At 45.6% G+C, this 27630-nt stretch overlaps 1 protein-coding gene across 1 annotated transcript in view; it reads right to left on the bottom strand.

Annotated features, from left to right (window-relative positions):
- PLXNA4 (plexin A4) overlaps window positions 1–27630 on the bottom strand; it is a 612201-nt gene that overhangs the window by 527923 nt on the left and 56648 nt on the right. The window contains exons 2-3 of the mRNA XM_083699819.1: window positions 24295–25575; window positions 10114–10296 (exon numbers count right to left, since the gene is read on the bottom strand). Coding sequence (XP_083555945.1) covers window positions 10114–10296; window positions 24295–25476 — 1365 coding nt within the window. The 5' untranslated portion in view covers window positions 25477–25575. The remainder of the gene's footprint in view (window positions 1–10113; window positions 10297–24294; window positions 25576–27630) is intronic.

The raw sequence follows: 27630 nt of genomic DNA, 5'->3' as shown, positions 1-27630 counted from the left end.
TGGGTAACAACATCATTTTCACCATAGATATTCTTCCCCAGAATGATAGTTTCATTCTGGCCCAAACCTCTAAATTTTTTTTAATTTTATTCCAGACCGGAATGTAATTGTTTTGATATAGGTCAATATTTTTGTCGGTAATCCAGATTCCTAAGTATTTTATCTTTTTAACAACCTCAATTCCAGTTTGTTGTTGTACTATTGCAGCCTTATCCTGATCCAGGTTTTTAACGATCATTTTTGTCTTACTCTTATTCAATTTGAATCCTGCAAGTTTCCCAAATTCCTCCATCTCGTCCAGAATCACCCTTATACTTTCTATAGGTTCTTCCACCGTTAAAACCACATCATCTGCGTAAGCTTTAACTTTGTATTCATTTGAACCTAATGTTATCCCTTTAATTTGCTTGTTTTGTCTTATTGCATTCAGCAGCACTTCTAGGACTACTATAAAGAGCAACGGTGAGAGCGGGCAGCCCTGCCTCGTTCCCTTAGAAATTTTTATTTCCTCAGTAATAACTCCATTGACTATGAGTCTCGCCTTCTGCTCAGTGTAAATTGCCCCTATACCATTTAAGAACTCCTGTCCCACTTCCATTACCTCCAAATTTTTAAACATAAAGTCCCAAATTATATTATCGAAGGCTTTCTCCGCGTCTATGAAGATTAGGCTAGCTGGTTTATCGCGACTATCTGATAGGTATTCGATAAGGTTAATTATGAATCTTGTATTGTTTCTTATTAACCTACCCGGGAGAAAGCCCGTCTGATCTTCATGTATCATCCTTGTTAATATCTTTTTTAGTCTTTTGGCTAGAATACCGGCAAAGATCTTGTAGTCCGTGTTTAATAAAGAGATGGGTCTGTAGTTCCTAACTTGAGTTAGATCCGAGTCTTGTTTGGGGATAATTGTTATAAAGGCCTCTTTCCACGAACCGGGCATGTCTCTTTCTTTTAAAATGTTGTTCATTACTTCCATTAGTGGTGTTATCAATGTATCTTTCATTTCCTTATAATAACTCGGTGTGAACCCGTCTGGGCCCGGTGCCTTTCCTCTTTTCAGTTCTTTTATCACCTGTTCTATCTCTGTTCTGCAGATTGGGGCATTTAGCTGATCTTTTTCCTCTGATGACATCTTCTTCACCGTCTTTTCTTTTAAATATCTTTCTATCTTTTTCTTGTTATTCCTTTCTTTATTTCTGTAAAGATGCTCATAAAAATCCAAGAACCCTTTTCTAATTTCTTTCGGGTCAGTTTTTTCTTCTCCGTTTATTACTATTTTGTTGATTGTATTTTGCTCCTTCCTCTTTTTGACTTGCCACGCAAGCCATTTGCCTGACTTATTGGCAAATTCAAAGTTTTTTTGTCTTAACCATTTAATATTCCACTCAACCTCCTTATTTGTTATAATTGCAACCTGTGTTTGGAGGGTCTTTATTTCCTGCATTATTCTTTCATTATTCGGCTTTTTGATCAGTTTCTGCTCATTATCCATAATCTGTCTCAAAATCTCTTTTAACCTCTTTTCCTTGTTCTTTTTTTTCAAGACATTTTGTTGGATAAAGAGGCCCCTCATTACAGCCTTACTTGTGTCCCATACCGTACTTGTTTTCACCCCTTTGTCGAGATTATCTAGGAAGTATTCCCCTAGTTTTTTCCGAATTCTTTCAACAAATTTTTGGTCATCCCATAGGTTATCATTTAATCTCCATCTAAAGGTTCGTTCTTCCACTCCCTTCATCTCCATTTCGATTAGATTATGATCTGATATAACTTTGGCCTGGATTTCGACTTTTTTAACTCTTGGTGACAGTTCATTCGATATCCATATTTGATCTAATCTTGAGAATGACTGGTTCGGCTCTGAATGATATGTGAATTGTTTCTCTAAAGGGTGTTTCAGTCTCCATATGTCGATAAGGTTGCAATTCTTAGTCAATGTGAAAAATGTCTTAGGTAATTTACCATCTCTATTTTTTGAGTTTCTTAGTCGGTCCATTTCATTTGAAACCACATCATTCAGGTCTCCCATTAGTATGATTTTTTGGTCCATGTATTCAAATAACTTTTCTTCCAATGAGCTAAAAAATTCTGTTTTATTCCCGTTAGGGGCATAAATCCCCACTATTATCAATACTTCGCCTTGCCAATTTATACGTACCGCAATTATTCTTCCTTCCTCATCCTTAAATAATTCGTGTGCCTCAATTTTGCTTTTAATATATAATACAACTCCCCTTTTTTTCTCTTTGTCTGAGGAGATGAATTCGTTCCCTAACCTCTTATTAATCAGGATTTTTCTGTGTTTCTTCGCCACATGCGTTTCTTGTAAACATGTGACATCCAGGTTCTTCTTTTTTAAGAAACGCTCAATTCCATTCCGTTTTTTCTTATCATTCATCCCATTAACATTCCAACTACATAATTTTAATGTCATTTTTATTGAATTTAGTTTTTTGTTTTTTTGTTTTACCTAAAGTCTCTCTGGTTCTTCTCCTTCTTCGTCTTCTTCCTCTTCCTCTGTTTTCCTTTCGCTCCGATCTTCCTCTTCTCCCAGCTCTGATTCCACCCTCGGACTTCTTCCGCCTTCAGCTCCTTTCGACTCCTCCTCTCCTTGTTGAAGTTCTTTGTATCTTCTTGTAAACTTTCCTACTTCTTCGGGGCTTGTCAGCCTTCTTTTAACTCCTTTATAAAAGAAGGAAACACCCTCCGGGAATTCCCAACGAAAGTCTATTCTATTTTTTTTTAGTAATTGCACCAGTGGTTTATATGATTCTCTACGTTTCAGCAGTCTTATAGGAATATCTTTAAATACAATTATATAGTTCCCATCGATGTACAATCTCTTCTCTCTATTCCTTTGTAAAATCAGGTTCCTCATCTCTTTATCTTTGAATGTAACTAAACAGTCGCCTGGAAGTTTCCTTACTTTACTTGCTTTAGTTTTCATTCTGTATGCATTTAGAATTGTTCCTGCCACTTCCTCCTCTGCTAACTCCATCCACTGTGCTATTTCCTTTGTTAATCTTTCTTTTATATTTTCGTTTTGTAATTCCGGAACCTGTCTCATTCTTAAATTCACTTCCCTTTGTTTGAGTTCGTTCATCGCGATGGAGTCTTTTAATTCTTCCTGTATTTTATGTAAGTCTGCTATCTCATCTTTCATTTTTTCTTCTTCCCGTCTCATTTCTTTCATTTCCTGTTTAGTCTTTTTTAGCCCCTCATCTACTCTTTTTGATACCTCCTTAATCTGTCCTTTAAGTTCGCTCACTGTCTCTTCAATCCTTTTGTCCATTTTTCCAATTTTATTATCTAACTGCTCTAATTTTATCTCCAGGTTTTTCTCACTTTGCTTTATTTCTGCAAACATCCTCAATATTTCTGTTCTAAATTCCGTTTCTTGTTTTGAGGCTTTCCTCTCTGTTGGTGTACCCCCCTCCGCCCCTTTTTTCTGGTTATATGACATTATCACTAATCTTTATGTATCAAATATTCCACTAGTTTTTACTGGTCTATCCCTTCTTTCTATATTTTAGAGCTCTTATTCTTACTCAAAAACCAACTCTTGGGGTAGACCAAATCCCCTGAACCAATACCAGAATTATTCGCCACAAAAAATATATACAGATTCAAATAGGTGAGCAGCAAATAACGGTAACCGAAGCGGAACTACAATTGTAAGATAACAAACCCAAAATAAAGATAAATACGGTAGTAGCCGACTTCGTTCGCAGTTTCTCTCCACTTAGTTGATTTGGCTAATGTCCCTTTCCCCCCAAATCTCGAGGGGGGTAGGTTACCCGTTGGTTGTCAGAGTGGACAGTTTGGGATCTTCCTGCCCCTATTCGGGCTAATCCAATCGGTGGCTTAGTGTTCGTGGACCTGATTTATGAACTTGTAAGACCATACAGTCCAAGTGAAGATCGAATACAATTGTGAGAAGCCGCTCCCGGAACCTCCAGTCTGAGCTGAGCCCGGGTACCAGACCATGCACCCCCAACGAAAAACGTTCACGTTAAATTGAACCAAAAGTTTAGTCCTTAAAGGTGGGTGGATAAATTCTTTCCTGAGCTGATATCTTTCCCGAGCTGATATCTTTCACTAAGTCCAAAACCACGAGAGAGGAACAGCTGGGGTTTCTAGCGTTAATACTGAAGTTTTAAGTGTCCCAGTGTGGTGCTATGCACGCGCCACAGTAGCGACCTATCTATTCAGTCTATTTCCAACTTCTCAATCGGGGGTAGCGGGGAAGAAAGCACAACGGGGGTATAGTGGGTAGGGGAGTAGGTACGTGGCCCCTCCAGCATCAGACCACAGTACTTTTTAATACCTTAATCCCCACATTAAGCGTTTGGTTTTTTGAAGTCCTTTAAAATGTCGTCTGGGGCGTTTCTCCTTGCTTCTCCCACTGAAAATGGCGTCAGAGCGTCTTCTCGCTGCTTTGCCTCTTCCCGAAAAAAAAAAAATTTTTAGCGACAGTCCTGTCTATAATTCCAGTTGAACAGATGTCCTCCTGACTGGGCTTTCTTTCTATCACGCCTCTTTTCTGCTCCCTCTTAGTTTCCTCCCTTTGAAATAAAGGGGGTTTCTTTTTAACTTTTTAACTTTATCTACCCGAGGGAGACGGATACAGTATCCGCTAGCGGTAACTTACTTTCTCTTTAGGCTCTGCTCATAACACTGCGTCTTTTTTTCAATGAAGTCAAAAACCAGCGCTGAACTCGAACTTTCTCCCTTATTACTCGGAGACTTCCTTGTTGTTTACTATGTCCAATTCATTTACGAATCCGAGTTTCATCATTTTGAGAGCGGAGCGCTATCCCTTGCAGGCTCGGGGCTTTGCTAATTCGCCGTAAAACGCCGCTGTAATGGCCGCCCGACTGCCTACCGCCCGTTCCGTCGTACTCTTCGCCTTTTTCCAAAGACTACCTGACGACCAAACGAACGGCTGCCTGGCACCGCCGGGTACCTGGACCTCTGGACACCCTCCAGAGGCTTGACGGGGGGTTTTGGCGCCCTAAAAACCTCCGAATTCTGGCGAAAAAGCTGGGGTTTCCTCCGCAGAAAGAACCCTCGCCTGCAGTCGGTTCCGCGCTCCACCGGAAGTCCAGGTGCCACAATATCTTTAACAACCACAGGTGTCCAAGACACCTCATAGCATCGCATCGGAAGGTAAACTCACAGATGACAGATGTTCACTCCAAACTTTTAAGACAGCGTTGAAACCTAACAGGTCCTTTGCCCTGCAGTATTTCCCATTTCCTCTTGGAAATCCCACTCCATCCTACGCCTCGTTCTCCTCCATTCTATCTGTCTTTCCCCTTTTCCTTTGTTGTCTTGGTTACGTGGCCAGGCTCCTGATATGCTGCTCATTTTCATTTTAATAATACACTCTTGTAAAGCACAATATTTTACTTCAATTGCATGTGTCACTGGGAAAAAAATCCTTTGACGTGGATGACATTTGTATATCAACCAACTGGTGCTGCTTTATGATTCCAGGTACTTTGCAAGAGTTCCACGAATCGGATGTCTTGGAAGCCTGAAATATGATCTGTATCATCTTTTATATGAACGTATAAACAACAAACATCAATCAATTCTGAAACTGCATGAGGGAAAAGGAGGCGAGAAAAGTTTTCCTAACTGCTGTCTAAATTCCTTAGCAACAAGCCAGCGGTAAAATGGACTCACATCACAAGGAAAACACATCACAAGAGGATTATGGTGGTGATGATTTATTCAGCACTTTAGAATGTCCAAGTGCCCATATCTTGTTGCAATTCTTACAAGAGCCCAGTAAGAAAGGCCAAGATTTCTGTCTCTACATTTGCTTGCCAAAAGCCACCTAATGAACTCATTCCCAAGCAAGATTCAACCATGGGTGTCCTACCAATGGTACCATGTGGTATGGGAAACAGCCTTACTAGAAAAATTAACAATAAACTGAAACTGACACAGGGACAAATAGAAGAAGATGCCTTCGCGCCGGTATGGCTCCCCTTTATCACATACACAGCCCAACAAGACAACTACAAGAATCCACCAACAGCATACGAATCAATATCGCTAACCTGATTCAAAAACACCCACCCACCCTACTCACACATGAAAACAAAGTTCACCACAGACAATCAGAAACAAGCAACCACACCCTAGGCCAACCCCAACTTCTCTCACCACCAAAAGAACACAAGTGAATAGCAAGGAGAACCCACACAAACGATGCTGACACAAAACCCCACACATACATTAAGTAAAATCGAAACATCGCCACCTGACCCCACACACCATGGCCCTCTTCACCTCTTCCCCCATTTTCTTCCAAATGTAAGACTAATGTATCAGTAAATGAAACTGACCTGTAGAAAACGTAACTTTTCTGGGTTAAACCACAGAGCCTAGGACTTGCTGATCAGAAGGTCGGCGGTTCGAATCCCCATGACAGGGTGAGCTCCCATTTCTCGGTCCCTGCTCCTGCTAACCTAGCAGTTTGAAAGCACGTCAAAGTGCAAGTAGATAAATAGGTACCGCTCCAGCGGGAAGGTAAACGGCGTCTCTGTGTGCTGCTCTGGTTCACCAGAAGCGGCTTAGCCATGCTGGCCACATGACCCGGAAGCTGTACGCCGGCTCCCTCGGCCAATAAAGCGAAATGAGCGCCGCAACCCCAGAGTCGGTCTCGACTGGACCTAATGGTCAGGGGCCCCTGACCATTACGTCCAGTCGCAGATGACTCTGGGGTTGTGGCACTCATCTCACTCTATAGGCCGAGGGAGTCGGCATTTGTCCACAGACAGCTTCCGGGTCATGTGGCCAGCATGACTAAGCCGCTTCTGGTGAAGCAGAGCAGTGCACGGAAACATCGTTTACCTTCCCGCCGGAGCGGTACCTATTTATCTACTTGCACTTTGACGGGTTTTCGAACTGCTAGGTTGGCAGGAGCAGGGACCAAGCAACGGGAGCTCACCCCGTTGAGGGGATTCGAACCGCCGACCTTCTGATCAGCAAGCGCTAGGCTCTGCTGTTTAGACCACAGCGCCACCCGCGTCCCTCAAACAGTTACATACAAATACAAACAAATACAATAATGTGAACATGAACAACGCAAGTGATAGAAATCCAAAACATTTCCTGCCCTCGTTCCAGCAAAGTCTGTATTAATATTATTTTTGCTTCATCCTTCTTAGGCAACAACTAATATAACCCCACCACAAAGTATTTCCTCTCCCTCTACACATCAAATGTGGATGCCAATTTGATGGTCTTATGTCTGGAATAGCAATGAGCACAGCAAGGAGGTCTTTTTTCCTTTTCTTTTTATACCTTCGTGCTGCGAAAGGGCTGGAGCTTGATTGGGAAGAGGGCGGAGAGGAAGAGAAAAGCTTCAAAACCAGAAAGGACCCCTTCATCCTTTTTATTATTTCTTTATCAGAGAGAGAAGAGAAGCACAGAGACCAAAACTTTCAGATCTGTCGGAAGCATCTGTGTGGAATTATTTGTTGCTTATAACACACACACATACCCCTGCAAGCAAAATCCCCTATATATGAGGGGGAAATAGAAAGGCATACAGTGCTTTTAATGCTGAGCAAAAAAGATGGGGGGGGGGGAGTTGTCAGAGGGAGAAACAAGCAAACCACTACTGACACTGCCCACTCAAGAGTTTAGTAACTCCAAAATTCAGAGAAAATGAATAGAAACAGAATCTAACAGGGCTGACATCTCGATGTTACACAAGCGCATTTTCCATGCTACTATGGAATTGGGGTTTTCAGATGTAAAATGAAAAGGCAAAACTCTCCATGATAACCCATAATCTAAGCCGGGGTGGACAACCGGCATTGGCTTCCAGATACTGATGGATTCCAACTTCCCTCTGCCCCAGCCAACGGTCAAAGATGATGGAAGTTGGAGTCCAACAATAGGGCCACAGGTCACCTGCCCTTGCTTAAAGCCCTCCTCAACTTGTCTTCACCTTCCACACCTAGAGAGGCAGGTGCAAAAATGAAGGCTCTTGTGTGCAGGACTCTCTGCCTTTAAATAGCCTCCTGGCCTATTCTCTCTCCCACTTTAAGAAAGTATTAAAAGGCATTGTTTTATCATTTGCTTTCTCGCTTGATTTGGCATTGCCCCCTCTTCCCAGGTTAACTTCTGCATTCTTTTTGCTCTTTTTGCACTCTGTCATTCTCTCACAAATAGGCAAATCCCCCCCTCCCAATCTCTCCAACTCCCTTGTCCTTTTGCATCAATCTTTTTTTCTTCTCCATTGTGAGCATGAGTGTAAGGACATCATGAGTTGCATCCAACTAAGGTCTACTCAGAGAAGACCCACTGAAATGAATGAACCTAAGTTAGTCATGTTCATTATCAACTTCAAAGATTAGGACAGAATACATAAACACACCACATACACAATAAATGAATAAAAGGAGATTCACCATATTTAAGTTACGGTAATAACTTGCTGGCTTTGACATGCATTACCTAGTGCGTAGAAGGCCTTTTTAATTTTATTTTATTTTTAACAGTAACCACAGTGAGCTGATCAGTGATAATGAGTTTTAACCTCATGCAACTTGAAACTTAGAGCGGGCAGTTGCTCCTCCCCTGCCCTCATTAAATGGTATCACCTCTGCTGACATCACCATCCTGAGGACCAAAACCCAGGAAGGATCAAGTCAGTCACTAGGAGCAGTGTAGAAAGGCAGTATTGCTCGTGGAGAGCAGTGACATCATGAATATGGATTTCAGAGTTTATGTCATGCTTGGCGGAAATAATCCGATCTAAAGTCCAAATGATCTCCATCCAAGGATAAGGTTTATATTCTAGAGTTCTTTTTTATTTTTTTAAAAAAAAACTATTTTAAGGGAAAGACAGCCAGTCCCTCCAGAAAATTAATCATTCATCACTAGAAAATTTCAACATTCAAAAACACCCAGTAAGTTAGCAAAGGTACGACATTCCACAAGAAGGCAAGTATCTCCTTTTCTGAGAACAGAATACGTGAGTAGACAGTTAAACCACCAGGCAGAACATACCAAGCCAATATCTCTCCACTGGAAGGTCACCTCCAATGGATCTTGAGAGACAATCAAAACACCTGCCAAAAACTCAGAGTTAAATGCCTCCTTCAGCCTTTGCTTTGGCTCCAGAATACAAATACTGATGGCCCCACATGATAAATTGGAATTGATGTAATAGAGGAAAGCCGCAGCAAAGACAAGGGTGAGCTTCCCATTCTCTTGGATGGTGCCCAAGAGAGATCAGACCCTGAGGAAAGGACGCCTATTTATATCCAGTCCCTGGTGGCAACCCAGTAAATACAATCAACAAAGAGTTCTGTGACACTTCCAAGACTAACAAATTTATCGAGGCATAAAACTTTTGTAGGACAGAATATGTGTTCTACTCTGAGGCTCTGGCCCAGAACAGCTTGTGCTAAAATCAATTTGCTAAGAAGCCTTTAAGGTGCCACAGAACTCACAATTTTTATTTTTGCTGCAAAGGATTAATATAGTCACCCCTCTGGAATTTGTCACAGGTCAACAGAACACTTAACATGACTTCCTTTTCATACATTGGAAGGAATGGGAACAAAGTCTACTTTCCACAAAGCCACCAGTAACTTCTGCGATGGATTAAACTCAGGCATTCCACCACATCATGCAATACACAAGCTGGCTTTAAGAAATCATCTTTATCATACTTCCAAATGCTAATGGACATCCTAGGGGAGTAACCTTCAGCTTTTCCAAGCCAAGGAAACACCTTTAACATGCATTTGGTGAGACATTTCTTAATTTTCTTTTACCATATTGTTATGGTGATAGTCCTGCTGTTGTGATCTTAGATCAGGTTGTAACCTAGTCGTGATCCCTGATCCGCGAACTGGTGACCTGTTGTCCTAAGATACATTCCACTCAACAGATTGCTGAATTGTTGTGCTAATTTGCTTTGACTTAGGCCTGTTCCCAGATAACTGCTCTCTCTTCGTTCACACAGGCCAAACTTTGGCAGCAATAGTCCTCAGATAACATAAACCTACGCATCCATACTATTTCACAAGTCTTCTTTGCTACGGACCACATCAAGTTAGGAAAAGCCAGGCCTACCTTTTTCAGCTTGCCACTCTTGGTGCCCACGAAAGCCAGGGAGTGGTTCTTATAGACATAAGCAATGACGGATGTCATCCTGTCCTTGTCTTCTGTTAAGACGGGGAGTCCTCGTACCATTTCGGATACTCCGAGTGGGGCATTCATATCCAGGCCACAGAAATTATCGTCAATTGTTAACAGCTGCAATGAAAGTGAGAGAGTGAGAGAGAATCTCTATTAAGGGGACAGGTTGGTCTGCTGTGGGAAGCAAAGAACCTTTCTAATTTCTCAAATATTTTGCAAGTGGGCAGTGAACAACAGGAATTGTTTTGATGGCCACAACTGAAGCTAGACTTTCTCTTTAAAAGAGCACTGAGCAATAGGGTGGTGCCTATCAGAAAGGTAAGGTCTCAGTTTGTGGAATGCGGGTGGCACTGTGGGTTAAACCACAGAGCCTAGGGCTTGCTGATCAGAAGGTTGGCGGTTCAAATCCCCACAACGGGGTGAGCTCCCGTTGCTCAGTCCCTGCTCCTGCCAACCTAGCATTTCCAAAGCACGTCAGAGTGCAAGTAGATAAATAGGTATCGCTCCAGCAGGAAGGTAAACGGCGTTTCCGTGCGCTGCTCTGGTTCGCCAGAAGAAGCTTAGTCATGCTGGCCACATGAACCGGAAGCTGTACGTCTGCTCCCTCAGCCAATAAAGCGAGATGAGCACCGCAACCCCAGAGTCGGCCACGACTGGACCTAATGGTCAGGGGTCCCTTTACCCTTTACCTTTATATATGTTGGAAGCTGCCCAGAGTGGCTGGAGCAACCCACTCAGATGGCAGGGTATATTATTATTATTATTATTATTATCCCTATTTTCATCAAGGGATGCTGCAGCTGTCAAGGGAGAAGGAGCAGAATGCTAGCTTTGCTCCTGGATCTGTGGTTCAACACATCCCCTGCAGCTCTGCATCCTGACATCGGCAGCTGAGTCCTCTTGCTGACATCACAGGGGATCTCTTGGCACGAGATGCCAGACAAGGATTAAAGCCATATCCTTTTCCCCTCCTCCTGATTCTGCATGCACTAGGAAGCAGATTGGCAGCACAGTGCGGAGTCCAGGTGCCAACGAAGCCTGAGCCATTGCCTAGCAATGGCTGGAATGAGCCTCCACTGTCCTTTAAACATCTGCTTTAAAATGTACCTCTCCAGATAATTGCGATCACAGCCAAATCCACATTTTGGGAGAAGTCCTAGCTGAAGGATTAGCATCTCCTCCTGCCGTCCCTCCTCGCTTTCACTTTGGCAGTCTGTCTGCCCCTACGTCAGAGCTTAACCAGGCCTCTTGGAAAGGGACACCTATTACTGAATCCTACAAAAGCCCCTGCCTCGGGGACTGGGGCTGCCACTGGCCGGCTGTAAATCTGTGATCAGCTCGCTTTATCCCTTCGGTTACTTGGGGAACTATAATTCGCTCATTTGATCGCTGTGCTTCTTCCAACATCAAACATCGCCTTGCGGGGAATGAAAGAGCCAAGGTGGACTATTGAGATCATCTATTAGTTCAACCCTACTCTTCATTGCAAGGGCCTCTAGCCAATGTTGGTCCTACTCAGAGGAGACTCACTGAAATGAATACACATGTATTAAGGGGTTGTTGGACTAGGTGACCCTCATAGTCCCTTCCAACTCTATGCTCCTGTGATTCTATGGCTCTAATTAGGTTTATTAATTCAGTTGGTCTACTCTGAGTAAAACGTGGTTGGATACAACCCTGGATCTGCAATGCAGGATGCAACTCACTCACAGAATCATAGAACTGCAGCGTTGGAAGGGACCACTACAGTCATCTAGTCCAACTCCCTGCACACTAATTACAGAATTCTTCATTTGCCTGTGCAAATTCATTTTGTTAAGTTGAGAATTTCATTGTGCAACTTTTCTTGTGTCCATCCTTTAAGTGGGGTGGACACAAGATTTTTTAAATACAGGGAGCAACCGTTTTAGGCACAACTGCGCACATGCGCATCACACCAAACCCGAAAGTGATCCAAAAATGTCACAGAAGCGTCACTAAAAAGGGTGGGGGGAATGGGGCACTGTGTTTTCAGGCTTCTTCAGTTGTGCTTCAATTATATGCAATTTCGCGTAATTTGGGAGTTGGCAGTATACTACAGTTATACCTCGGGTTACAGACGCTTCAGGTTGTGTTTTTTCGGGTTACGTACCGCCGAAACCCAGAAGTACCGGAACGGGTTACTTCCGGGTTTCGGCGGCCACACATGCGCAGAAGCACTAAATTGCACTTTGCACATGTGCAGATGCACCGAATCGCAACCCGCACGTGCGGGATCACGTTCACAACCCGAGCGTCCACTGTACTGGGCGATTATTTTAGTTTATTGCTCTTTTTAAATTGGCTGCCACACTCTGCCTACAGAGAAATCACTGGCAATTAATTTGGCAGTCAACCAATGCTTCCGTCCTGCCAGCCCATGGAATCATCAGGTGACCTCAGAGAGCCAATCCCACACTGCTGCCTCTTCCATAGCCCCAAGGTCTGCGCACTCTCTCAGTTTGGGCAGTTCATTGCTGAGAGACGATGTTGAAGTATTCCCATATGCTCCTGAGTTACTTCTCTGCCTACCTGCTCATCTTTTCACTCAGGGTACTTGCCACCTCTCCATGGAAAGGGCTTGGATCCTGGCACCCAAGAGTTTGCTTATTTTAATAACATTTATTCAAAGGTTACACTACAGCTTTGTCCGCTGCCATAATATCACAGAATGATCACTCCAGTCCTCAATCCCACATCACTGTCATGTTGGCTTGCTGAATATCCTCACTAGGAACCCAGCTACCAATCAGGATGGCTAGACATTTTCAATCAATATATCCCCTCCACAGACACATCTGTGATGATGATGATGATGATGATGATGATGGCATTAAAATATCCTGTCTGTCCTTGTTCAATAAAAGAGAAAAAGGGAGACCAGATCATGTCAAAGTGGGTTTTTGTGTGTGTGTGTTTTTGGTGTGCTTTTTTGGAAATGCCTTTAATTAGTCACTGATGGTATGTGAAACATTCTGATGTTATCAATTCAAGCCTCTGTTGGTACAGTGGTACCTCGGGTTAAGAACTTAATTCGTTCTGGAGGTCTGTTCTTAACCTGAAACTGTTCTTAACCTGAGGTACCACTTTAGCTAATGGGGCCTCCTGCTGCCGCCGCTGCACGATTTCTGTTCTCATCCTGAAGCAAAGTTCTTAACCCGAGGTACTATTTCTGGGATAGCGGAGTCTGTAACCTGAAGCATATGTAACCTGAAGCATATGTAACCCAAGGTACCACTTTATTCTAAAACGGCCTCGGCCCAGTATACCTGGGCCCAGTACACCCCCATCGTTCTGCCCAGACACTGAGGTCCAGCTCCGAGGGCCTTCTGGCGGTTCCCTCCCTGCGAGAAGTGAGATTACAGGGAGCCAGGCTGAGGGCCTTCTTGGTAGTGGCGCCCGCCCTTTGGAACACCTTCCCACCAGATGTCAAAGAGAAAAACAACTCTCTGACTTTTAGAAGACATCTGAAGGCAGCCTTGTTTAGGGAAATTTTTAATGTTTGGCATTTTATCGCTTTATTAATAATAATAATAATCTGTTGGGAGCTGCCCAGAGTGGCTGGGAAAACCCAGCCAGATGTGCAGGGTATAAATAATAAATTATTATTATTATTTGAGGTGTCCTCCCATCGCTGGGCAATAACTAGTCTAGCTGCTGTGGACAGGAAGGAAATTAATTCTTTAGGTAAAAAACTTTTCGCCAAAAGGCATGAAACTTTCACCCAAGAGTTAACACGAAAACGTAACTCTGGTCTTATCCCACTGGTGCCCTCATTCCATCAGGTCTCCAGCAAGATAATGGGAGTTGGATGGGGAGACGCCGTTCAGAGCTGCATCCTAATCACACACCGCATGTCATCCGTGCCAGCGCAGCAGTGGTTACCATGCAATTACATGCCACTATGTATAAGTGACAATGCAGTTACAGCTACTTTACCAATTACAGGGGAATTGCAACCCTGAAGCTAAGAGGTTTTTCACTCAGATGTAATTTAGGCAAGAACAGAAGAGAGAATGAAGTTGCTCAAATTTACTGGGAGTTGTGTCTGTGGCTGCTCAGGTTTTTATTTTTATTTTATTTTTTGCATCAGATCAAGGAGCGGTGTCAAGTTTCCAGAGAACCATAGAATCTTAATGTGCCACAGACTTCGTCGCCTGTCTTTGCTATCACCACACTTCCCAACATATGGCTTCAGGCAATAATATAGCATGTACCATGCGTCGTAAAATGTGCAATTTCCTGGAAGGAAGGCTGCATTTCTCTTAGACCAAAGGTTTCCTTCCTGGTGAGTCAAGCAGGCCTTTCATGGGTTACGTTTCATGAGCAAAAGCAAAGACCGCGTTAGTTTTCCAGGAGTAAGGTACACTTTTTAAGAGCATTTGATCCGAGGCGGCATAGAACTCCTTTTGGGGCTATATCAGCACTACAAACGTATCAAATGTGTACCTGTTGAACTGCCATGGCTGCCAGAGAACCCTAGAAATTGTAGTTTAACAATAGTGCTGAAAATTGTATGTTGGGGAAATATTTCCAACACCACAGAACTGCAGTTCCCATAGTTCCCTGAGTAGTTGAAATACCCATTAATTGTTAGTGTGTGGCAATCCTGCAAATATCACAATTGTCTCCTCTGCAAGTGACAATTGCAAACTTCTTCAACCTTTCCTCATAGTCACGTGAGGACTTGCTTCTCCGCCACCTTCCAGAAAACTATCTGCTCTCTCTCTTTCTCTGATAGGTAAAAGGTAAAGGTAAAGGACCCCTGGACGCTTAACTCCAGTCAAAGGCAACTATGGGGTTGCGGCGCTCATCTCACTTTCAGGCTGAAGGAGCTGGCGTTTGTCCACAGACAGCTTTCTGGGTCATGTGGCCAGCATGTCTAAACCACTTCTGGTGCAACGGGACACCGTGATGGAAGCCAAAGCGCACAGAAACACCATTTACTTTCCCGCCACAGCGGTACCTATTTATCTACTTGCACTGGCGTGCTTTTGAACTGCTATGTTGGAAGGAGCTGGGACCGAGCAACAGGAGCTCAACCCGTCACTGGGATTCTAACCGCCGACCTTCTGATCGGCAAGCCCAAGAGGCTCAGTGGTTTAGACCACAGCACCACCCGATAGGTAGGGTAGCAGGGAAGGCTTAGAAGAAGCTTGGGTTATCAACTGGCATAAGGGGCAGGATGGTGTGATCCAAAAGCAGAAGCAGCTGTTGCTTTTCAGAACAAGGAGGTGTGTACTGTAACTGCAGCTACATTTGCAGTTGGAATGTAGAACGGAAAGTAGGGATGAGCAAACCTGTCCATTTTGGTTTATCTCAGTTTCCCATTTGTCCAATTATAAGTTCAGGTTCCCACATTACCATCTCAGTTCGACAATTCAAAACAAAACAAAAAATCCATGTTTTTGTGTTTTTTATCTTGTATCTTGAGGCTGTGAACTGCCTTGAGATGTTAAGATGAAGTGTTGCATACAAATTAAATAAATAAACTGCAAAATTCAGAGGAGTACGAATTTTGTAGGATAGCTGTTTCACTTCTTGCTTTGTTTCAGAAAGTGGAAACTGAAGACTGAATCAAATTTCCCCTTCAGTCTTAGCTGAAAGAGACATTGAGATACAATCCAAATGCTACTCCTCTTTTAAAGATCAAGTGTGCCCAGAATGAACCCAACCAATTATTTGCTGGGTCCTTTCACAGTGGCAAATAGTGGGGAAGACACTTGTCTCCCTTTTGAAGCACTCCACAGCAAGAAATAGGGACGTGGGTGGCGCTGTGGGTAAAACCTCAGTGCCTAGGACTTGCTGATCGTAAGGTCGGTGGTTCGAATCCCCGCGGCGGAGTGAGCTCCCGTCGTTCGGTCCCAGCTCCTGCCCACCTAGCAGTTCGAAAGCACCCCTAAGTGCAAGTAGATAAATAGGTACCGCTTTATAGCGGGAAGGTAAATGGTGTTTCCGTGTGCGGCACTGGTGCTGGCTCGCCAGTTGCAGCTTCGTCACGCTGGCCACGTGACCACGTGACTTTGGATGGCACCGGCTCCCAGCCTCTTGAGCGAGATGAGCGCGCAACCCTAGAGTCGGTCATGACTGGCCCGTACGGGGAGGGGTATCTTTACCTTTGACTGCAAGTAAGTTCTTCATAAGTGCCAACCCAAGTCCTTCTGGATGAAGTTTCTTTCTACAGCTACCCCTTTCCATCGCACCCTGGAGTTTTGCACCATGCCATCCAAATCCATAGTTCCAATTTCAGGCTTTCAGCTCCGTTTGTGTCACCTGCAAATGCTCAGGTACCGTCATTCCGAATCCATCATACGGAAGCGAACACACCTCAAAGCAAGCCCAGGTGCAGCTGGAAACCTGGCACTAAGGCAGCCTCTGCCGAAGAGCAATTAGCATAATTATTATTTTGTTTTGCAGGCAAAATTGCGACTTGGGCTCCTAAGCGCCTCAGCGCGTGTGACAACAGTGCTTGATAAAATTTCAAAACAACAACAGAGAATGTTTTGCTTGGTATTTCTGGAGCATCTTGGCCTACCTTGAGATTCCTCAGCAAACTGGCAAGCATCCCTGAGTTATCCTGAGAAGGCAGGGGTGTAATGAAGCAGCCGTTGCTGTGGCAAATGCTGCAATGAAGGCGCCTATCGGGCCATTCACGAGTTAAAAGTCTGATCCTAACCATGTTATGTCAGAAGTAAGCCCTACAGATTTCAATGGGATTTACTCCGACATAGTTATGTGCAGCTTTAAGTGGGATGTGTGCAGCATATTCCCATTCGTTTCAACAGGTCTCTCTTACACTAAACATTCCCAGCATAGGGGGCCCTGACCGGGAACGTGAAAAACCTCTGCTGTTTGCAATAGGTAAAGGTAAAGGGACTCCTGACCATTAGGTCCAGTTGTGGCCGACTCTGGGGTTGCGGTGCTCATCTCGCTTTATTGGCCAAGGGAGCAAGCGTACAGCTTCCAGGTCATGTGGCCAGCATGACTAAGCCGCTTCTGGTGAACCAGAGCAGTGCACGGAAATGCCGTTTACCTTCCCGCCGGAGCGGTACCTATTTATCTACTTGCACTTTTTGGTGTGCTTTCGAACTGCTAGGTTGGCAGGAGCAAGGACCGAGCAACGGGAGCTCACGCCGTCACGGGGATTTGAACCAACGACCTTCTGATGGGCAAGCCCTAGGCTCTGTGATTTAACCCACAGTGCCACCCGCGTGTCAGCTGTTTGCAATACCTCTTCTCTTATTTCGGTACTTAATACCCCCATCAGTGCAAAATTGCACTTCTCTATGGGACTCTTATCTATGCATGTGGGAATACAATTATTATTGTTTTTTAAGGATAGGTGATCTTATAAGCTGTTGTTCTGCAAATTAGTGCACATCAAAACATTAGCGTGCATGGTTTCCAACTGGAAGATACAGAGACTGAGTTTAATTTTGTTTCTGCTTTAGAAACAAAATCTCTTAACACCGACCTAGAGGAGGAGCTGTGGTCTTTTCTCTATCGAACTGAACCTCAGAGAGGATTGAGAAACATCAAGGTCAGGCACAGGCAAACTCAGCCCTCCACATGTTTTGGGACTACAACTCCCATCATCCCTAGCTAACAGGACCAGTGGTCAGGGATGATGGAAATTGTAGTCCCAAAACATCTGGAGGACCGAGTTTGCCTATGCCTGATCAAGGTTCAACGCCTCTTTGAGGCCCAGTGTGATATTAGAGAGATGCCCTGCGCTTCTTCTGAGCCTGGAAAAGGTCCTCAAACCTAGTTTGGAAAGACTCCAAATATGGGAAGAAAGCTAATTATGAGTGCCTCTGAGACCGAGTGTGAAGTCTGGGAAAATCAGAACCTTTAAAAAGAAAAAAATGTGCTTGCCACTGGTTGCAAGCAATTATGCAGGCTCCTGACATTGCCAGATCCAGGGTGCTTCTCTGTAGCTGTGATGATGCAACTTCCACTGTCAAAAAAAAAAAAAAACCCTCACTGCATCCCTAGCCCTAAGCGATTTCAGACGGCATCTGCTAGGATGGTGTGTGGGTGTTACTTCTGTTTTAACAAAGTACAAAAACTTGTGAAGGCAAGCAGAGTTCCCACCCACACCCTCCCTTTGCAGATGTCACAGCCCTGGGGTCGGAGAGGGATTTGGCTGGAGTTAAATCCAGTTGAGCCCATTACCACACTGCTCAACAGAATGATTATTGTGCAAAACTCGAGTCGCGCCGCAGCCCCCAGACCAGCGGTGCTTTAAATAGCACCCAAACGTCTCTGTGAAGGAGCCTCTGATACTTTGCTCCCAGCCTCCCGGTTGTGTTTCCCTTTCACTTGGTTTAAAGAAGAAGGGAAGGGGGCAAAAGAGCCTCTTGCGTAACGATTCCCTTCAGCTTACTAACTGGCAAAGCAACATAACAGCAAGGCAATGTGAGGTCAGGTTTGGCTATAAGCGGCATGTAAACAACAGCACGGAGGAGCATGCAGGAAACCGCCAGCAAGGCCACATGTGACAAAAACCTACTGAACCACATACGAAAGCAGCCGGGGTCCCCTGCAGCAATGCCAGGCACAGCATCTAAAAATCAACTCCTTCCCAAGTAAATCTAATCGGTCGTGAGGCGTACGGCGAAGAATTACTTGCAGCTGCCAAGGGAAAGCTCTGAAAAACTCAGGCTGGGGAGGAAGATTTGGGGAGAGGGGAACAGGCAAAGAAAGCATCCCCTGGGCATAGTTCACCTGCACGAGGAGCTGATTAGGATCACCACCGTCCTGTTCTGGGCGAGAACGTATCTGCCCCGGGGTGGTGGGCCAATCGCACAAAGAGCAGGCTTAATATAGGCTCTGCAGAGAGGGCATCGGGGAGGAGGATTTCGCCTGAAATATCTCAGACACAATAGCACCAGTCAGCCGCCCCAGGCCCTGTTCCACCCTGAATGAGCATGTTGTGTGAGAAGGGTCAAGGGGGGGGGGGACAAGAAGTCAAGGCACAGCGATGCTTTAAGTTGGGAAGGCTTGGCAAGTGGCCAGTTAAAGGGGCAGGCCGGTTTGTGGGACTCCTTTTCCCTCTGCAATGTCTTATTTGAGCACACCATCATCCTCACATCCATCAGCCTCACTCAGAAAGCCTGGATACAGAAAGCCTGAAGAAAATTCTCAAGCGGACATTTGCTAAAAAACCAGAGGCTTTTCTCTTGGGCATGGTCGACCAAATGGTACCAAAGGAAGACAGAACATTCTTCATGTATGCAACCACAGCAGCAAGAATTCTACTAGCAAAATATTGGAAGAAGCAAGAACTACCCACTCTGGAAGAATGGCAGACCAAGGTGACAGAATTTATGGGATTGGCAGAGATGACCGGCAGAATCCGTGACCAGAGGAGAGAGACGGTGGAAGAGGACTGGAGAAAATTTAAAGTTTATCTTAGGAACTGTTGTAAAATTTCGGAATGCTAAAATGTCAAGGGATATAAGATAGAGAATTATAGCTGTTAAATCTTAAATTTAAATAAAATATAAAGAGAATCAGTTATGAATTGGAATGAAGGATTGCTAGAAATGCTGTCTTAAAAAAAAAAATAAGGGTGCAGTGAAGGGAAGGCTTGGGGAAGTCGTGTTATGTATGTTATTGTATGTTATGTCTTAGTATGTTATGTTATGTCATTGTATGTTATGTTATGTTTTTATTTTGTTATATTTGTGAAAATGAATAAAAAATATTTAAAAAAAAAAAAAAAGAAAGCCTGGATACAGAAGAAACTCTTAGAGGTGGCCTCGTATAGGCAGTGTTTCATTGCTGTTCAAACAGGCCTAAGTGCTGTGAAAGCTTGCAGACCTACTTGATCCGAAATAACGGTGAATCGAAGTGTGCACATGTAGGCAAAGATAACTCTGCTGCTCACCCTACAACTTTGTCGAAATTTTCTGCCTGCCTTCAGCCGTAATTGGCTCTGTGATCTCAGACGGGGCTGACCCAGAAGCATTATCCTGCACAGAAATCTTCCGTTTTTTTTATAATACTTGAAGCCAAAATGAAAAAGGCTTAAAACCAGTGTTGAGCTGAAAGTTCTCAAAGGATAACTTTCAGCTCAAAGTTACAGGGAGCTTAAGAGGGTGAAAGGGGAATCAAAAGTGCTAATTTCATAGGGTTGTGGAGTTAGAATCATCTAGTCCAATTCCCTACAATGCAGGGATATGCAGCTGTCCCATACAGGGATTGAACCTGCAACCTTGGTATTATCAGTGCCATCAGAAGAAGAAGAGGAGGAGGAGGAGGAATTTGGACTTGATACCCCGCCTTTCACTCCCCTTAAGGAGTCTCAAAGCGGCTAACATTCTCCTTTCCCTTCCTCCCCCACAACAAAGACTGTGAGGTGAGTGAGGCTGAGAGACTTCAGAGAAGTGTGACTAGCCCAAGGTCACCCAGCAGCTGCATGTGGAGGAGCGGAGACGCGAACCCGGTTCACCAGATTACGAGTCCACCGCTCTTAACCACTACACCACACTGGCTCTAAGTGCCTAACCAATTGAGCTATTCAGGTTCCCAACTACCCCCTTGCTTTGCTGCTGCCACTTCTGCAATGACAGGTCCCCTTGATCCCAGTCCCACCATTGACCTATGGAGGATCTGAATTCAGAGGAACTCCAGGTCACCCAGGGAAGAGCGCTTAGCGCCCTCTGCTGCACCCTCCCAGCCTGAGGACATGGCTTTCTCTGATCCTGGGGAAAACTCTCTTGTGGCTTCTCCTCCTCCATAGCCACAAATGTGACTGCGGAACAAGCTATGGACCCCAGAGGACTGCAGCCAGCCATCCCTTGGTGGTGGAGTCACTGGAAGGAAAATACCCTGCCCGTCGTTTTAAGCCCTCGGTCCTTCACTGAGACATCATCCATAGCCTAGACAACATATTCCATAGATCTGCCAACAGGGCCTACTGGGAGCTGTCCAGCATCCTGACTGGGACTTAACCTACCCTGGCAGGACTTGACTTGCCCAGACTTGACCTGAATGGCAGAGCAGTCCTTTCTTTTGTCTGCCATGGATAGCCTTCGCCTCCATGAATTTTCCCAGTCCTCTTTTAAAGCCATCCAAGTTGGTGACTTCTCACTCCTCTTCGTTATATATATTTTAGGGTCCAGGTGAAAACGTTCCTCTTCAACCAAGCCTTTGGCTGATTAATAATCTACAGCCTTTTAAATGTGTCTGTGGAAAGAGGGGGTTTGCTGTTTTGTTTTAATTATTTACTTGTGTTTTTATCTTGTAGCTTATACCGGGAACTGCTATGAGATCCTAGGACGAAGGGTGGTGTATAAATTTAATTCAATCAATTAATAATACAGGTGGGAAGAGCAAGGTTGCACTTGCAACAAGTGCATTAAAATCCAGTCTCTAAAAAGTCCTGAATGCACCTTTTTTCTTCATTTGAATTTATACAACTGGCCACACAATTGTATTTTATTTTTAATGAGGCTTCTTGGCTTCTAAACCAGCTGTCGCCAACCAGGAGTCCTCTAGAAGTTTTGGACAACAAATCCCATCAGTGCTCGCACCAGGGACTGATGGGAATTGTAGTCCAAAACACCTCGAGGGCACCAGGCCCTCCAAGACTGTTCTAAACTGCAGGCAACCCCTCTTCCATACACAGCATGTTCCTCCCAGCTGATGAGAAAACAGCAAAGCATGGCTGAGTTACCAACTTCCCGTTTGACTGGCTTGACTCTGGTGGTCACAGCTGCCACTCTGGCTCAGCAGCGAAGCGTTCCAGCTTGCTGCAGAAACTGCAGACGCCGGGGCTTCAGCTTGATATTTCACTCTCTTGGTTCCCGCCCCCTGCCCTTCCAGCCCGAGCAGCAAAACGCAGCCCTGATCCCTTCCTCCTTTGCAATTATTTGTGCTCATGCCGCACTCCATTGCAGCCAGGGACAAGGATGCAGCCAGTTGGAATAGAGGCCCCGGATGAGCCATTACTCTGAGAAGGGAGTGCAAAAAGCCAGGCGGAGGGACATGGATGGTTTCCAGAGCCATTTGCCGCTGCGCTAAAGCAAAAAGGTGGAGGAGAAAGGAATAGCATGTGTTAGGTGAATGTCTGCTTGGGTTTTCAACAGGTGGGCCCATTGTACGCAAAGAAGGAGACTGGCGACATGTTTTTGGCACGGGGCATGCAAAAGCTCTCACATTCTTGGAGCAATTCAAAATGAAATGTGTGGCCATCTTGACTCTGAAAAGCCCTTTTAGCACTTATTCAAGGAAGCCCTGAGAACAGGGACAAAGTGCTTGTTCTAAAAGCAGTAGCAGCTGCATTCCCCATTGCTTTGCCCTGAGGAATAGCCCAGTCGGTAAAGCATGAGATTTTTCATCTCAGGGTCATGGGGGTGAGCTGCACATTGAGTGAAATATTCCTACATTGCATGAGGTTGGGCTATTAGATGATTCTTGTGCTGCCTTCCAACTTACTTCTATGATTCTATGATTCTTAGTGTTATCCCTCTGCCTCTTCAGGCCCAAGCTGCCAGGATAAGGACAGGAAGCATTGCCCTCGCTCTGACTTGACTTCAACGTTATCCTATCTAGGAAATCAGATGTCACGAAGCCAACTCAGAGGGAGGGTAGCCATGTTTTAAAAGGGTGCTAAGCAGTGGCAGGGAGCAGCAGGTTGCGGCCGTGGACAGGAGGCAAACACCGAGTGAAGAAAGCCATCAAAAGGATGGTTTTCATGTTTTGTTTTACCCACCTCAAGCTCTGTAGCCTGGTGACTACATTGCCTCCCTTCTCTGCCTGAGACCTGGCAGCCTTCTCATCCTTATCCTCTGGTGCAGCTGTTCTCAACCTGTGGGTCCCCAGATGTTGTTGGACTACAACTCCCATCATCCCTGAGTTCTGGCCTTGCTAGCTAGGGGTGATGGGAGTTGTAGTTCAACAACATCTGGGGACCCACAGGTTGAGAACCGCTGCTCTAGTGCTTAGAGTGCTGGACTAGGAAACCAGGGTTCAAATCCCTGCTCAGCCATGAAGCTCACTGAGTTACACTGGGCCCAACACTCACCCTCAGCCTAAGCTGCCTCACAGGGTTGTTGTGAGGATTTAAATGGTGGACAGAGATCCATGTATGTCACCTGGAGCTCCTTGGAGAAATAGGGGGCATATAAATGAAATAAAGAAATAAAATAAAGCTGGCAACCACCATTAAGATATCCCAGAATGCCCTGCTTGGAAGAGCATAGGGGGTGGGGGGTAGAGAATGGCATCCCTGAACTGCCATTCCCATCTCCACTACCACAAGGGGGGGGAATGGCCTTCAGAATAGGGCAATCTGGGGAAAAGAAAAAATGGGTGGTACCGTATTTACCGCTCTATAAGATGCATTTTTCCCCCTCCTAAAAAGAAAGGGGAAATGTGTGTACGTCTTATGGAGTGAATGCAGGCTTCACGGGCTATCCCAGAAGCCAGAACAGTGAGAGGGAGTGCTGCGCAGCGCGCCCTCTAGCTGTTCTAGCTTCTGGCGTAGTCGCGCGAAGCCTCCGCATGGCAGCGGGGAGCCTTAATCCCGCTCCCCTGCGGAGGCTTCGCGCAGCTATCCCTGGCTTTTGCGGGAGGTGGGGGAAGGGGCAGAGTGCACGGCACTGTCCCTTCCCCCACCTCCCAGAAAAGCCCCTAAGAGTTGCGCTCCCTTTAAAAAGCGCACGGCTCTTGCAGGAGGTCGGGGGAAAGCCAGGAGGCTTGCTTTCACTGAAGCCAGAAGGGCAATAGGGATCAGTGCACACCGATCCTGCTTGCTCTCCTGGCTTCAGGGATAGCCCCGCGAAGCCTCCTGAGCGAAGAGGGAGGAGCACTTCCTCTTCTCTCAGGAAGCTTCTTATTTCTTGTTTTCCTGCCCTAAAAACTAGGTGCGTCTTATAGAGCGAAAAAATATGGTATATTGCCCCAATTCCTTTTATTTTTGAAAATGGGGCTGCCGAATGGAGGAAGTTGGTGGTTTGACACAGCTCATAAGAATTCCCCTCCCAAACTGCACCCACAGACTTGCATTATGTCTGTCCCCTCACTTCCATCACCACCATTCCTGGCTCAACGGACAACCGAGGGTTTCTAGTTAGCATCCTGACTTACTGCACTGCTGCAGCGGATATCCTTCACTTTCAGCCAGGCCAAATCCAAAGTGCCTTCGCCCCTATAGCAGGACTGCAGCCTGTCTTTGATGCGGTCGTTAATTCTTTTCAGAGCAAAGATGCACAGGGCCGACTCATCCAAGGACTTCATCTTCCTCTTCTGCCCCTTGGAGAAGACGGTGAAGAGCACGTCGTCCTCTGGCCTGATGCCCAGTGACCTGGCCAAGATGGCTCCCGCCTTGGACAGGTAGGCCGCCTGCAGCAATCGGTATTCCACCCCGTTCTTCTCGCAGCCAATGGGCACTTCGACATACGAGTTGAAGGCTGTGTCCTCTTTGCACAGGCGAACCAGCTTGGAGGTGTAGACTTGCTCCTTAGTGGTGGAGCCCGGAGGAGAAATCATCTCGGGCTGGAGGGTGAGAAAGTAGACGAAATTACCACTGCTGAAGCCATAGATGTAGTATATGTCGAAGTCAGGGATGATGGTGAACGTATCCGACGGGATCTTGATCATGGAGGCCACAAACTCATCGTGGAAAACGTAAGCAAACATCCCTTCTGCCTCAGAGTTCTTGGGGAGCTTTCTGCTAGAAATTGTGGGGAAGTACTCTGGCTTGCCATCCACTGCAGTAGCAATGAAGAGCTTGTCGTCCATGTTGTTGTAAGAGACTATCACCCCAAAAACCGAGCCGCTCTCGTTCACCCCAGAGAGGTAGTGTTCCTTGTTGTGGAAGGGCTCTCCGAGCTTAAACAGGTCATCCAACCTCAAGAGTTTGCAGATGCCCTGGTACAGGCTTCCGCAAGCAATCAGCCTGTTCTCCTTGTAGTCTATGAGGAGCATCTTATTGATGTTGTTTGTGGACTTCAAGGGTTCGTTGCAAGGCTGGACCAGTTTGGGAGGGTAGCACTTTGGGTTGTCGCTATCCGGGCCCGTCTGGTGAAACGTCAGCATCTGCAGATCGCTGGAGAGTTTGTAGATCCAATTGACGGCCCCCAGGTAGATGTTGCCTCTCCTCTCGTCCACCACCAAGTGGTTGAAAAGCACGTCCGCCGTTTCCACAGTGAAGGTGAGGAAAGGTCTCTTTGGGTTGGAAGGCTGCTGCCTCGCGGTGGAAGGCAGCATCACGGCGCAGGGAAGGAGGTGCAAAACGAGGCAAGTCCACCTCCACGTGTCTCCCGACATGGTTACAAAAAAAAAAGAGTTTTGTATTCCTAGAGCGGCAGGAAGTGACGTTAGAGGTGTGAGTGTTTTCAGAGTGCCGACCCTCCGGTGGAGATTATCCTAAGGGGAAAAGGGGTGGGGGAGAGAGGGAGGGAGAAAGAAACATTATTGAGAAGCATGTCCCCAACCTCCCTACTTCAAAAACCATGCCATCATCAGAGAAAGCTTCTTTAATTGCTAATCCTCGCCTTTTCATCTCTGCAGCAAGGCTGGCACAAAGGGAGCCCCCTCAAACGATGAGATGCCAAGGCAGAATAAGCAAGCAGCCAGGCTCGTTGTCAAAACAGCAGAGAATATACTAGGAGGGCGAGAAAAGCAGGCGGAGGTACAGATTAAACAAAGCGCCTTTCAGGGCAGCAGCCTAGTACCATGAAGAGTACTAATGCTACTATTTAGGTGTTAAAGGTAAAGGTACCCCTGACAATTAGTCCAGTCGCGAACGACTCTAGGGTTGCGGTGGTCATCTCGCTCATTTCGCAGACAGTATTTCTGAGTCATGTGGCCAGCATGACTAAGTCGCTTCTGGTGAACCAGAGCAGCGCACGGAAACACTGTTTACCTTCCCGCCAGAGTGGTACCTATTTATCTACTTGCACTGAGTGCTTTCGAACTGCTAGGTTGGCAGGAGCAGGGACTGAGCAACGGGAGCTCACCCCGTCATGGGGTCTCGAACCGCCGACCATTTGATCGGCAAGCCCAAGCAGCACAGTGATTTAATCCACAGCGTTAAGCAGGTGCAAATCCTCAAGCCATAAGCCATAGTTGTCCCATCTCCTGGTGCCACCCCACCTAGATGTGGTCCTCAGAGCTCCGCCACCACCATCACCTGTGCCAATCAGCTCCAGAAACCCAAATTCCTCCCACCTGATCTCCACCTGCCTTGAGCCATGCTTCTCTAGCTGCACTTTTACATGGAAGTGCACAGAATGACTCTAAAAGTGTAAGTAAGAAAGATGACCCAGTTATACTTGGGTAAATCTGGGAAGAGGGTCACCATATCAAATCGCACGCATACATGTGCAGAAAATTCTGCCAGAGCTAACCACTGGCTGTGTCCTGCACGCCTGTATTTATTTATTTGATTAATTTTCATTTCATTTGGTAAAAAAAAAAAAAACAACCCACAAAGCTGTTTGAAAAAAGGGTAAAACAAAATAAGAATTAAAAGTGGTTAAATGGCTTGTTAAGGTGTTTGAACAACAATTAAAATCAGCAATTAGCTAAACATGGGTTGAAAGATGCTACATATCTGTCTAGGCGTGTCAAAGCAAAAAAGAGTACAGTGGTACCTCGGGTTATGGACGCTTCAGGTTACAGACTCCACTAACCCAGAAATAGTACCTTGGAAACCCAGAAATAGTACCTCATCCTTTGCTTCAGGATGAGAACAGAAATCGTGCTCCGGCAGTGCGGCAGCAGCTGGAGGCCCCATTAGTTAAAGTGGTGCTTCAGGTTAAGAACAGTTTCAGGTTAAGAATGGACCTCCAGAACGAATTAAGTACTTAACCCGAGGTACCACTGTACAGCAAAGGGGCATGCCTGATGTCAACAGGCAGGGAGTTCCAAAGTTTAGGTGCTGCCACACAATAAGATTGATTTGCTATAAATGTGGGATGAGTGTGTACGTCACTGAGAGTGCACTCCTCCCCCCAAAAAAGTGTGCAGACAATCACGGTTCCCTATTTATTGCACCCATATTATACAAACTCTTGTGGCATCCATACTTTCTCAAGCCTTCCAATGCAAATGTGTGATCAGCTGTCAGGAAGCAGCCATGCCTTCACAAACATAACTTGGAAATATTCCTTTCCTTCCTTTTTACTCATCGCTGCACCCACACAATTCTAATAATAGTAAAGATCCCCATTCAAGTGAATGCGGAGTATTGAGTGACAGGGCTTTGCACAGGCAGGGAGAAGCGACGCAGAGGCACCACGGGGTACCTGAGATATAGCGCGCCTTCAGAGCAATTGGATCACATTCACCATATGCCCAGCGCCATCCATGGAGCAACAGGTGGCTCAGGATCCGGCTCCCCAAAGGAAGTCATCAGGTATTTGCTGAACGGGGAGAACCTGCCAAGCTCTCTTGCTGAGTCTCCAGCACAGCATCTCC

This window comes from Podarcis gaigeae (genome assembly GCF_964106915.1).
Source record: "Podarcis gaigeae genome assembly, chromosome: 10".
Classification (NCBI taxonomy): Eukaryota; Metazoa; Chordata; class Lepidosauria; order Squamata; family Lacertidae; genus Podarcis; species Podarcis gaigeae.
Note: the sequence above shows the minus strand (reverse complement) of the source record. Positions and strands in the feature narration are given on the sequence as shown.